This window comes from Corvus cornix, chromosome 23, assembly GCF_000738735.6.
Source record: "Corvus cornix cornix isolate S_Up_H32 chromosome 23, ASM73873v5, whole genome shotgun sequence".
Taxonomy (NCBI): Eukaryota; Metazoa; Chordata; class Aves; order Passeriformes; family Corvidae; genus Corvus; species Corvus cornix.
In genome coordinates, this window is record NC_046352.1 from 4,933,257 (window position 1) to 4,947,337 (window position 14,081).

Consider the following 14,081-nt stretch of genomic DNA (forward strand, 5'->3'; position numbering starts at 1 on the left):
AAGGGAGTTATAAATGAGCAGTTCTCCAGCAAAGAAGTCATTCAGCATCCTTGACCAGCTCCTGCTCCTCATGCCTCGGCGCAGTTTGCTTTCACGAGCTGCTCTGGCTTCGCTGCCATCCCAGACAGACTGAGCTCTGCCATCTTGTCTTTGCAGTGCCTGTACCCGCACAGTGGGTACCCACTGCCTCTGATTCTGGACTGATTCTCTGCAATTAGAGCAGTAAAAAATTAAAACCTGCACTAGGGGCTGGGAAAGGAACTGAAAAAGAACAACAGAAAGGAATTATTCACTCTAGACAGCACTGCAAGACCAGTGCTGAAGTATTTTACAAGCAGCCAAGAATGATCAAAGGTAGGTATCAAATTATACCACCTAATTAAACTGGAACAGGAGTGGCAGGGCAAAGGCCAGCAGCAAGCATAAGCTGCACATAAACAAAATCTCATTCATTCTCCCACCATGTCCTTAAGATCAAACCAAGATATTGTAACCATAAAAGAGAGAAGACTAAACTGTAAAATATCCGACTGTTCACAAGTAATCCCAAGTTAGAGCATGTGAGAGACTGGATCCTGTTCACTATATAAACTACTGTTTATGACCAGGACTACACAGCTACAAGCCAATATAAATTCACTGCTTGATAACAGCATTTAAAATAAAGGCAAGAGATTAAGAATAGATAAGGTAATTTTATTTCTGTGCAAGTCATTCAAATTTTGTGATGCTAAAACTAATTTAGTTGGGTTAGTTGATACCAGCAGAGCTGTAATTACACTGACACATATGCAAAACTGTTCCATTCATATGAAACTGGATTTAGGATCCCTATTGCTTTGCTGGTAGCAGCTTCACAGAATATTCTATGCATAAAATGAAGCTGCTGATCTGGCAAGGCACAATCCTGAATTAGCTAAACTTTTTTGTTAACACTTGAAAAATTGCATTATGCTGCACTTACAAGGTGGGTTTTACCTAAGAAAATTGCTAATTCAGCCACCTGTAGTTTTCAGTAATTTACTTGCTTTTCAAATTCTTCATTTCCTTGCAAAATTAAAAAAGCTGTTAGAACTTTCTGTTTTGAGGAGTGATGACTGCTCATCATCCTTTCCTTCCACAGAGGAGCAGGGACAAGGACACACGGCATGCCCCAAGGATTTAACTGAAATATCTAATAACCATGTGATTATTTGTGTGAACACAGACAGTTGAAGCAGACTGTCACTGACACGGGAGTGCCGCGCTCCTCAGCAGGAGGGGATTTAAGACCCAAAATCTCTCCGAAGCTTTGGTGCACACGAATCCTGTGACAGCACCAATATCCCAGGACCAGGTCTAGTCCTTTAAGTGTAAATAATGGGAAGGCAGCACTCTCAGGGCAGCCCCTTTCCAAGCTGAAAGAGGAACAGCCACGACACGCAACAGGGCCAGGACCATTTATCGACAGAAACGCACCCATCTGGTGACTTCCCTTCCAAAAACCACTTTCTCACTTACACCTACTCGCTTCCATGGCTGAGAGGATAACAAGAAAAGCATAACAGGGATAAAACCTGTATTCTCCTAAGCCTGCCTTCATCTCTGCAGAGAAAACACTTGTAGAAATTTCAAGTTTAAACCTTCCATAACTTGCAAACATCCCCAACCAAAGGGGCCCTGATGGCTCCATGACACACCATCCGCAGGTCTCATCACGTGTGGTGGCTACGTGGGCTTACAAAATACAGCCACAGGTGACTCTGTGTGCCTGAAAAGAATCAAGCTCCATTACGTACACACTTTTGAAAGCAGGGAAGACGAAATAAAGAAATTAAAAATCAGCCTGTAATCCAAGAGTGACACTCAGTCCTGTTCCAACAGTGAAGAGCTGCCGGAGACCCTGGGCACGGTGGCTGCTCCTCCCTCCCCTGCAGAGTGATTTTTCTCCCCACCACAGAAACTCTGCAGCAGGACATTGCAACAGAACGATCAGACATAAAGGTGCCTGCCTGTGAGCTCCAGAGTGGCACTGATTTCACAACTGGCCGCAGAGCATTGTCCCACCCCAGCTCACATCTGCCTCGCTTCCTCCTTGCACCCTCAAGTCTCCTTCCTCACTTTATTATTATTTATTTCTCTTGTGTAGAACAAAATAAAAAAAAAAAGCTTTTAGAAATGTTCTGATCTTTCAGAATATCTTCATTTCCCATTGCCATGCCTCTTGCCTGTATGAACAGGCTGATTTGGGACACTAGTCCAAAACATCTTTTCTAACTGGGGGGGATACAGGAAGAGGATTAAGAAATTATAACAGGGTATTTAAAAAATCCTGAAGAATAATTCACTATCGAGACTTAAAGCAGCACCTGGTGAGGCACCAGGCTCAGTGCAATCTGCAGTGCTGTCACACACAGAGCTACAAACAAGGCACAGGAGCCCTTTGAACATCAGGATTCAGACCCTGACAGACAATCCAGGCCTGTGGGTTCTGTCAGATACGTGACACTCAGTCAAGACATGGCATATGTCAGGACCCTAAATATTAGATTTAATGAATACTGAGATACTGAACCAAATAAATGTTGAAAGTGAGGATTATTTTTTTCCCTTTGGTGAAAACACCATTTCAAACCAGTTTAGGTTAATTTGTTTTCTCATTTCATTTAACTGTAGGATGTTCCTTCTCTGTTGACACAAAAAATGCCCCTCTCCACCTGCAGCATAAAAACCTCAGGCCATCAGCTGCAGCTCAACAAATCGGGTGCTTAGAGGGGGATTGTTTTGCCTATTAAAAAAGCTGCTGCTGCTAGAATAAGAAAGCAGGTTGTTCAGAAATGTATACCCACAATATGTACTTGGAAATGAATGAAGCGTCATATTTTGGTAACAAACAATATGCTATTTCTTAACGAAGTGCATGGAAGAGGGATGGATTATACTATTGCATATTTTAAGGTGCAAGAACCATTGGTGAAGGTTTCTGGCAACAGAAGGTACAGAAGTATACTGGAATGTGGCTTGGAGGCGGGGCCAAAGACATCTCTGATAGAACTCCAAATAAGCTTAAAACAGCAATATATCATAGAATCACAGTATTGTTTTGGTTTGAAGGGACTTTAAAGATCATCCAGTGCTCTCCTCCTGCCATGGGCAGGGACATGCTCCACTGTCCCAGCTTACTTCAAGCCCCATCCAACCTGGCCTTGGACACTTCCAGGTACCCAGGGGCTGCTACAGCTTCTCTGGGCAGCCTGTGCCAGGGCCTTACCTCCCTCACAGGGAAGAAAATTTCTTCCTAATATCCAATCTAAACCTACTCACTGTCAGTTTAAAGCCATTCCCCCTTACCCTGTCACCACAAGCCCTCGTAAAAACTCCCTCTCCAACTTTCCTGTAGCTCCTTTATCTAGGAATGGAATTACAGAGCACCAACAACTACTCCAGGAAAATCACCACAGAGCAAGGAAAGAGAAGTGCCAAAGCAATGGTCCAGAGCCAAAGATCCAGCTCAATCCTCAACCTCCCGTCTGGTTTGGCCATCGGTCAGGGGATGAATCTGTGATGAAAACTTGGCACATGGCTGTGCAATAACCCCACCCAGGACCCTGTTCACATTATGCTGGAATGTCTCGTGCGTGGCATCACCCCAAACTTGGTTGATCAGACCACAAGTTTAACTGAACCTGATCAAGGCTTCCTGCATGGTTAGAGCCAGCCAGGTACCAATTGCATCAGAAATTAACTTCTGCAAAAGTAATGTTCCATCTTTGGACAAGTGACGCAACCCACCATCTTGGTGTGGTCATGCAGGACACAGGAAGAAGTTTCCAAAACAGGTCATCCTGCTGTGACAGAAGTAGGAGAGGGCCAGAGAACATGCCCAGCTGGAGATGAGGGCTTTTCCTTAGAAAACAAGCAGCCCAAGAGGATGTAAGGGCTTATTTCACATGACTGTATCCTGTGAATGCACTTCTGCTCTCAAGTGCACAGGACACCTCTGAAGGCACATTCCAGGAGTAGGAGGAAAGACGTAGCCAAGGGAAGAGCGATGGCCTGATTTAACTCCGCAGGAGGCTTCCCACACCACCTCCTCTTGCTATAGAAACCTCTTAGCTATGTCTAAAAATTAAAAATTCTCACACACCAGAAGTGTAATCGTGACAGATGCTCCATTTTGTGCAGCCTCAGTGTGAAACAAGGACAATTTCTCTCTTCGAGCCTCTGAAAAGCCATGGAGTTTCAAGGCAATTTTTTTGCCTTTTAAACATTATCTACACTAGAGAAACTTTTGGGGTTCTCCCTCTGTTTAAGCATCTACACAATTATCTGAAGTGCAGAGCTATTATCACTTTTTCCCAGCTCAAGTGCTGTGATGACATGTTTACCACATCCTCTGCAAGGCTGAGCAGTCCAACAGCCTTGATGCAAATAAAAAATATATGTGGGAAGAGCAAATTCTAAAGGTTCTGCAACAACATCACACCAGCACCAAGGAGAAAACGTGGGATTTTCTGCATATCTCTATTGCAATTTCTATTCTGTCAATATGAAAAGACAGTTGGGTGTCAAAGTAAGATGGATAGGGTTTGTCTTGAAAGCAGCACTGGGGAAAAATCATGCTAGAACTGGTAAGTGTCTTTCAAAAGCCAATAGATATGATATGCCATTTTTTTCCTTCCCGTTACTTAAGAACATAAAAGTTACATCCAAACTATCCTGAAATTAATGCAGAAACATCATGAGTTTGACAGGTCTCCAACAAACAAAAACCCCTAAACACAGGATTTGGTTTAATTCCAAAAGTTACAAACAGACACACCATTTATCTGCATAAATTTCAGGGACAGTTCTGGAGCTCCAAAAAATTTAAATCAGAAATTTTCCCATTTCACATGAAGAGTTACATTGGTTTAACAGAGATAAAAGTCCATCTGTGGGTACGCAGGGACACATTCATCCACCCGTTTAATCTCTGCAAGCCCAGTTGGTTTCCATTTGAGTATGTGCCTGTCAAAACAAATCACAAGTCCCAAAATAATGGATGAAGAATTCCAAAAATGGATAGTAAGAACTGACACACCAGGAAAAAGATATTCAGCATATGTTATTGTAACTGAACAAGGATCCTCCTTCTCCAGCAGGTTTCACTGCTGGAGACAGAATCCCAGAATCACTGAGGTTGGAAAAGACCTCCAAGACCATTGAGTCCAACCTGTGCCAGATCCCCATCTTGTCACCAGCCCAGAGCACTGAGTGTCACATCCAGTCATTCCCTGGACACCTCCAGGGATGGGGACTCCACCACCACACTGAGCAGCCCCTTTCAGTGCCTGACCACCCTTTCCATGAAGAAATTCTTCCTGAGACGTCAGGGTTTGCCACATTAAGAGCATAAAAAAGGACTAAAAATTCAGATGCCCAAACCACAATGAAACATTGTGTATGTTTTAGGTAATTTTTTAAAAAGGGATGACTCAGTAATTCTGACAATTCTGAAACACAAGTTTCCTACTCATGAAACCTCTAGGCAGATAGGGGTTGCAAGGCACCAAGGAAAATTCAATGGAAAATTAACTATGCCCAGAAGGAATATATTATACACCTGGAAACCCCCCCAAATCTAATGGCACTTTCCAGTAACTGGGTCCTTGGCATTGCTATGCATTCTGAGATACAGAGTGGGCCTCCCACCCAACTTCCACTCCTACACAGGAACAGGAATTTCAGATCAGTGTCATGATGACAGCATGACAGAGAATTCAATGAAAAGAAATGTAAGCCTACTGCAAACACTATGGTATAAAAATACTTAAAAAGGAGCAAAGTCTCTCCTGACACCAACCATTTTAAGCACAATATCCTTCAAAAATTAGCTACAACATGAGCACCAGGCACTTCAACAGCTTTTCCTCAAATTATTCCACCTTGGTAATGATTGTTTATTTACTTGTATTTCTAGAAGCTCACTCTTTAAGTGAAAAGCAAATACTTCTTTCCCTCAGCACAAAGGGGTTTTATAATCCACTCAAATCTAATTTGTGGTCATTTCGGAACACAGAAGGAAAACATCTCAATCCCATTGTTCTAATGTTTTGGAAACAAACGACTCGGTATCTGTAGCATTTTCAACTCACTCCTCAGCAGTTCTACTTCAGCAACGATGAGAAATCCAATTTTTTAATTGCACATTCATTTTATGTTTTGTACGAGAAATTCTGCACATCTGAGCAAGGAGGTGACAAACTCAGATTATGTAAAACTATTGCAACAACAACTAAAAGGCAAATTACCACCAGCAGCATCACCCTACCTGACACTAACTCCCTCCTAGTAATGGCTTCCTTACCAACTAGGAGCCCCAGAATCCCTCATTGTACGTTGATTTTCTGCAGTTAGAGGAGGCCGAGGAATACCAAACACAATCCCAAAGTCTGTGCACGACAAATTGTCCAAATACTCACAGGGCTTTGTTTGCTCTCCCCGTCCCCTGCGCGTGCAGCCCAGCAGCGCAGTCAGCAGGCTGGGAATTCAGGGGTACCGCTGCCTGGAGAGCACTCTGGCACAGATCCTCCTCCGGTCCCTCCCTCTCCCTAGCGCTGGCTCCATCCTGCTGCTCCCCACGTCAGGGTGATGTTACAGGTGACACCTCCCGCTGCTGATGTCAAGCTCCATTCCCAAAATCACAAGCACTGTCTCCCTGCGGCGCCCGCTGCCCCTACAAGCATCACCTGCATATCTTCTGAGTGCCAGGGAACGGGCTCCAGGAGGATTCCAGAGAAGCTTATGGACACACAGCCTTCCCTCTTCATCAAGTCTCCCACTGTTATAGAGCTGCTTTAATTCCTACCAGAATGCTGCAGCAAATGTAGCCTCTACGCCTCCCTTGGGGGGAAAAGGAAGGAGTTTTACAGTTTCTTTCTGTGGCGCAGCTTATTTTGCTCTTTTCCTAGAGCAAACTGCTGAAAGAACAGGGAAATAATGGATCAGGAGATCAGAGCGACTGACTCATGGATGCTCTCCCGAACATTTCGGAGTAAGCTGAGGGGCTGGTGATGCAGCCCAGGACCAGAGCTGATGAATGGTGCAGTGCTGCTGTTGTCATGGCAACTAAGGGGAAAAGAAAAAAAAAAGGCAGCACCATATAAGGAGTTGTGACATGGATTCTGGGAACAATTTATATTAAATGGCTGTAAGCTTTAAAGCTGCAGCACCCCCTTGGTCGGGGACAGGTTTCATTGTTCACATTGAAGCAGTTGGCACAAATTTTTGACAGGATCGCACCCAGCCCAGACACATCTGCATCCAGAGAGTTGTACGAAAACACAACAAAACAACATGATTCTGCAGTATGTTCAAATAACTGGAATTGAAATAATTGAAATGATTAATTAAAGGAAATGGCTGGACGCTAATACAGACCCAAACTAACGTCTGTGAAAACAGAGTACCACCGGGCCCCCCAGGTATGCACAGCCCCGCACAGGTGAGGAGCTCAGTCCTTACAGAGCAAGGCTGAGATGAGCCAAACTGCAGCACCATCAGGTGGCTGAGTGCCTGAGCAGCACTGCCACCAACACAGATCCTGCCAGGCCTCCCAGAAACAGCAGAACATTTCCAAATTGACCCATAACCCAGGTGCTGCTGGTCAAGGGAGGCTGGCAGAGCCCCCAAAGCATCTTCAGGTATGGCAGAGCAGGGAAAGCCAACTCAAGCACACCTGCCATCACAAGCTGTGAACAAGGCGAAGGTTTGTATTCCGTGTGCAACACTGGGGAAAAACACATTATTTACCAGAACCATCACAGCTGCTTTTCACTTAATGCATGTGCTCAAACAGACAATACACAGCGAGGGAGAGAATGGCCACTGTCGCACCCAGCACAACCACAACACTGCAGTGCTGGAGCCTGGGCTCAGCAACTGAAACGTTGAAATCTGATGATTTATGTTATTTTTAAACACAGAATCCCAGAGTGGCCTGGGTTGGAAGGGACATTAAAGATCATCCAGTTGCCACTGCCCTGAGGGACACTTTCCACTATCTCAGGCTGCTCCAAGCCCCATCCTGCCTGGCCTTGGACACTTCCAGGCATCCAGGGGCAACCACAGCTTCTCTCGTAACCTGTGCCAGGGCCTCACCACGCTCACATCACAGAATCACTGTTAAGGTTGGAAAAGACCTTGAACATAATCAAATCCAACACCATCACATTCCACACCAAACCGTGTTGTCAAGTGCCAGAGCCATACATTTTTTGAGGACTTCCAGGAGCCGTGACTTCACCACTTCCCACATGTGCCAGCACTGATGGCTTCCCCCCAGCACTGCCACCCCTGAAGCTGTGCCTCATCATCTCTCATGCTCCCACCCAGCTGAGCTGGTGCAACAATTTGGAGAGAACAAGTGGTCCTGGGGGCTACAATCATTAATCTGGGCTTGTCACCACTCAACAAGTAACAATTAAAGTTTTCAAGCGGAGAGATCTCAGCTTTTTTCACACCCACAATTACAGTTAGCATCAAAGAATATTGAACCATTTGCTGAAGATATAGAGAAGAGAGATGTGATAATCCTTGTGGCTACTCCCAAGAGATGCAAGGGTATCCCATGAGGGATGGGGAGAAGACAAGACCCCAGCACTACAAATGACACAGGTGATGGTGGCCCAGGGAATGTTGTGTGTGAGATCCCCAGCCCAGATGGACCTGGAGGGCTGTTGAGAGCCACAGTGGTGGGTCCTTACTGGTGTCACTGGGAAGAGCAAGCCTCCATCCTGCTCAGCCCTGCTCTCAATAACTCTGAAGGATCTCATGAAAAAATACACATTTTCTTTAGGAAAAAGGCTGCTATTAATTGCCTGAACCCACCTAGGAATATTCCTACTCATTTCTATGAATTTTATTCTTAGGGAAAGTTCCCAAATTCCCCAAGCACAAGGGAGGAACACCCTCAAAGAGGGGATCTGCAGTGAAACCAGTTCCCCAAGCCCATGTCTTCGAAGACACTGAAGCAGCTAATTCACACTGGATACAGGAGGAATCAGGCCTCTCCGAATTCAAACCGAAACATCTAGGCCAGGTTTTTGTTAGAAAAACATGATTTCTTCCCTAAATTTCTTGCTAATATTCTCCCCTCCTCACTCTTTGCACAGGCACTCACACACGTGCTCTTTCTAAGAGAATCCTAATGCTTGCAATCTGTCATTCAATAGAAAAAATAGCAATAGCCAAGTACAGTGATGAATAAAATTATCCCTACGCATATAAATGTACAATATGTAAATGAACACTCCTTCCTGAAGAGGAGGAGGAGTGGGATGCGGCACCGGGCTTTGTGCAAACCCTCTGCACATGGTGGGTTCCACAGGAGTCGAATAAAACATCATGAGCTGAGTCTTTCAGCCCAGTACCTCCTTTATTAATCTAATGCACGTATTTTTGGCACTGATTCCCAAAAGCACTTACATACATTCATCCCTAAGCACCCTCCTGGAAAGCACTGCTGTCCTCAAGGCAGGTATATAGAGCACCTGCATTATTTTCATCACAGTTACGGCTTTGAGTCAGCTATAACACACTCTTGACATACAGTAGAATGTTTAAGCCCATTGTTTCAACAGCAGTTGCTCTTTGTGTAGCAAGCACGGTAACTTTTAAGTGGTAATTTTATTGCAGACACAAACCAAAATGGTGTCTTCACTTACCTATCCTGGGCTGGGAGGGTGGGGGGTTTTCTTTCTTTTTATTACACATTTTTCACATTATTTTTGTAAATAAAGCCACTGTGATAAAAAAAAAAATTAAACACCACAAACTGAAGTTGAACGAGCTGATTTAAGTATGTTTTCAGCCAGTGCTAAACAAGAGGTGACACAGGCAGGAGGGGGAGAGCTGATTACTTATGCTGACTGTTACTTCACCCCTTAGAGCCACAATGATCTTAGTTTTTCTTAATCACCAGACTATGCAGCAGAGTGGAAATTGCACCCACATGGAATATTTATCACCCTCTGAATCCAGCCAAGCCTTCATACCCAGCAAACCCAGACACCAACATGTGAGTGAGTGACCTTAGTTCCTCTGGGTAGAAAACACACACTCCATGGAATGTGTTCCTGTGACTTTTTACCTAAAATGGACATTTTAGCTTTTCTGTGAACGAAAAGCTGACTTGGTTACATATCAGACAGATTAAGAACTTTAAAAGATTATGTTATCATAGAATTATGAAATGGTTTGGGTTGAAAAGGACCCTAAAGCCCATCCAATGCCACCCCCTGCCATGGGCAGGCACTCCTTCCACTAGCCCACGTAGCTCCGAGCCCTGTGCAACCTGGCCTTGGACACTTCCAGGGATGGGGCAGCCTCAGATTCTCTGGGCAACCTGTGCCAGGGTCTCACCACCCTCACAGGGAGGAATTTCTTCTGCATATGCAACCTAAATTTCCCCCCTTGCAGTCTGAACCCATTCCTCCTTGTCCTGTCACTCCAGGTCCCGACGAAGAGTCCCTCTCTGGCTTCCTTGTAGGCTCCTTCAGATACTGGAAGACTGCTCTGAGTATCTACTAAATGGTCCTAGGACATAAATTTTTAGTTTAAAAAAACCAAAACATAGTCCCAGAAGTGATGTTCTTGCAAAGGGGTGCTTACAGCTCCTCTGTGACCTGACAGAACCCATCAGCTGGCCAGTTTGAATATGGACAATTTTTTAAGCCACTTAAAATTTTGACCACCTGTGATCCACACTTAAGAACAGACAAACCCTGGGCAGAGCTCTGTCTCGCTTCCAGTGCTGGGACAGGTGGCTGCGGGCCCCGTGCGAGGGCCAGCGGGCCCAGCTCAGGCCCAGCTCAGGCCAGGCCAGGCCGGGCCACGGCCATCCTGGAGCCAATGGGCCCTGTGCCACCCACGGAACCCCCCCAGGGCCCTGCTGTGGGCAGACGGGGCAGCTCGGCTCCCCCTCTGCACTGCGGCCAAGATTCAGCTGAAAGCTGCCCACCACTGCCTGGCAAAGATCATGTGAGCAACAGCGATAAGCGACATTCCAGCTGCAAGGCCTGGGTGACATTAACCCTTTTAGTGCTGTGAAGAGCTGAAAACCTGAGGGAAGAGAAAGAGGAGATGCTTAAAGCTGAAATTCTGTTGGAAAGCTATGATGTATCAGAGCACCCGTTGTAATTTCATGAAGGCATGGGGGGTGGAGCATTCAACTTGTGCTTGAGAGCAAAAGCACCTGCGCTGAGATAGGCAGATGCTGAAGCAGCTGTAATTTCATGAGAAGTTTGAATAGGGAGAGATGGAAGCGATGAGGACTTTTGCTCCAAATGGAAAAGGAGAAGACCTCAGTTCCTAGAGATGCTCCCAGAGATAGTCCTAGAGATGAAGATGAGGAGGACCCTTTGCTCCCAGGGAAGGAGGAGAGCCTCTACTCTTAGAGATTAAATGCTCCCAGCGATGGGTGAAGAGAACTTCTGTTTCTGGACGGCTCAACCTTAAAATTGCACCCCAGTAGCTCAAGATTGGACCCTCGAAAGCAGTTGTGGGAAAAGCTGCAGGTCGTGGGAGGGGACTCTCACATGATGCGAGCAGAGAACCAACCCGGGCGGCTGTCTCGTTGTGATAATGTTTTCATAGCATGGGCAAGAGAGACTCCTCTTCCTAAATGGACTGAACAAGGTTATTATGGAAGTGGTAAACAGACTGAACATCTCAAGGGTTGAATTTTACATTGTCAGTGGGAGAAGGGAGAAAGGTGGGGGGAGGAGAAGTGTTCTGAAGGTGTGGTATGATTTTTTTTTTTCCCCTCTTTTATTTTTCCTTATTTTAGGTCTATTAATAAACTTCTTTATATTCTTTCAAGTTTGGTGCCTGCTTTGCTTTTCTCCTAATTCTTATCTCACAGAAGGTAAGCAGTAATGAGTATTTTGGACCAAACCACTACAAAAGTATGAAAGATAAAGATTTTTATGTAGCAAAGGGTCCCATCGTTTGGACAACGCTCTAAGGACGCACAGGATGGGATTGCTGGGGTGTCTGTGCAGGGCCAGGGGCTGGACTAGATGATACCTGCAGGTCTCTTCAAGCTCAGGATATTCCATGCTTTAATGATTCTTTCTGCCACTGAGGAACATTTTTCTTTTCCAAATCTCTCAGATTAGTAGTAAGTAAAAGACAGACAACAAGGAATAGTTGAGGAAATGTGATAAATACTGTGAACTACAAAAAGCAGAAGCACTGCTCTTCCAGCTCCTTTCCATGTCACCTTAATGAAAGCAAACAAATTCCTACCATGACTGCAGGAGGATGTAAAATAAACACCTTCATTTTACAATATCAACAGTAAATTAAACTAATAATTTAAAAAATCTTCTCCACTAATGCATGGAAACACATCCTGAATTCTAAGTGCATTGGGAGCTTCACTGGAGTCATCGAGACAAGGACGTGCAAAGCATAAGCAGGGGTTTGCCGGGTATATGGGACTGGGTCCAGCTAGAACAGATTTTTAAAGCATATGGAAAAGGCAAAGTATGCAAGTACAAGACAGATGTAGTCACCTCCCCAGTCCATTTCCAAGTTTTGTGTGTGACCCCAAAACGAACCTCTGAACAAAACTGGAAGCCTAACACTTCTCTTCTCTTGCTTCTGTGCAGTAACAATTACCAGCATTTTATTGACATCCTCATTTGTACCCAACCTGTTCAGGTCTAGATTTCATGGCATATGACTTCCAAACCACCCTGACAGAGGAATATGCATCTTCACCAGGTACACCTGCAGTGTGGCTCTGAGCACAGGCTCCAGAGAGCTCCCAGACCCTGAGGTTTGTGGGAATCGCCATCCCTCTCTTTGAATTACCACCTGCAACAGCCACTGTTAGAATTCCAGGTCTTTTGAGGAACTAGCGGTATGATCCAAGGACCAGTCCTGCCCAATCATGGAATCGTGACTCTGTCACAACTCAGAATCTCTCCCACTTATCCTTCCCAAGTTCTCCTTTCACCAGAGGGCAGAGGAAACAAAAGGCACCAAGTGCATCAAAGCTCCCTTTTGTACACATAGATCAGACTATATCTGGTAAAAACTCCTTTTGGAGGTTTCGCTCAGCACAAGCACAGGACCCTGGCTGATCATTCTTAAAGCTGGGCACAGAGTGTGGTCAGATTTTAGGCAAGAATCAAGTTTCTCAAAAACTGTTACCGGTAGAAATACCTTCTTTCAGGCTTTTATATGGATGTTGGACTCCAAGCGCTTTTGAAAATCACACTACTGCACCATCTCTAGGTATTCAAACCACAATCCTAACAGGTTAAATAAGCAAAGCAGTATCTGAACATAATTTCTCTGATGTTCTCTTGACATTCAAAATTTAAGCATCAACTTCTTTAAAATTACTGTAATGCTTCCACTGTGCATAAACCACAACACAAAGTGGACCTAAAACACACTCTGATAGAAATTTCTCAAGAACTAGAGAGTATTTGTAAATCAGAGAGACCTTTTTCAGCACAGAAAGACTTCTCTGTCAACACAAAAATCCAATCCATCCCCAGGTTTGACTGAAGCAGATGCTGTAATAAACAAGGGAATGACTTGGATACAGAAACTGTTCAAAGCTTTTTCTTTCAGATTTTTGCACCGACGGACCTTAAAAGCCCCAGTGAACTTTATTAAAGTCCTTACCAGTTAACTTCTTCACAGGTTGGAGCCGAACACTGATAGACTGATGTGTGAGTAAGGGGGAGGATGGAAGGGAGCGCGACATGCCCTCCATAATCCGAATGTGCTGCATACCTTCGGTCACTGGGAGTGGTGGAATAGCGTAGTCAGGTTCAAAAGCACAGTCGTTCTCTGTGGAGGTGCCTGATGGGGACAGAAAAATAAAAATGAATTGGTTAGAATGCAAGGGAAAGAATCCTGCTTCCATCATTCCAAAAGGGCTGGCTGGAGGGAGCCCTGCACAGAGCCAACTTGCCAACTGCTTGTTCCCTTTGCACAGTCGTGACACATCCCTTGAAGAAATTCGAAAGAGCATCTCAGTACCCTCTCTATATGATGAACAGCAGAACCATGAAGAATTTCTTTCAATGTTCTTAATT

General features: G+C 44.8%; 1 protein-coding gene across 10 annotated transcripts in view; it reads right to left on the reverse strand.

The window, feature by feature from the left end:
* The window catches only part of TANC2 (tetratricopeptide repeat, ankyrin repeat and coiled-coil containing 2), a 195,641-nt gene that overhangs the window by 117,127 nt on the left and 64,433 nt on the right, over nt 1-14,081 (reverse strand). For 5 of the 10 annotated variants that reach the window (XM_039564476.1, XM_039564478.1, XM_039564479.1 and 2 more), the window contains one exon: nt 13,666-13,845. The exons of 1 other annotated variant lie outside the window; for it this stretch is intronic. In XM_039564476.1, the coding sequence (XP_039420410.1) occupies nt 13,666-13,845 (180 nt within the window). Of the gene's footprint in view, nt 1-6,443; nt 7,010-13,665; nt 13,846-14,081 lie in introns of those variants that run through there. 4 more of the 10 variants (XM_039564480.1, XM_039564482.1, XM_039564481.1 and 1 more) reach the window with 2 other exon arrangements.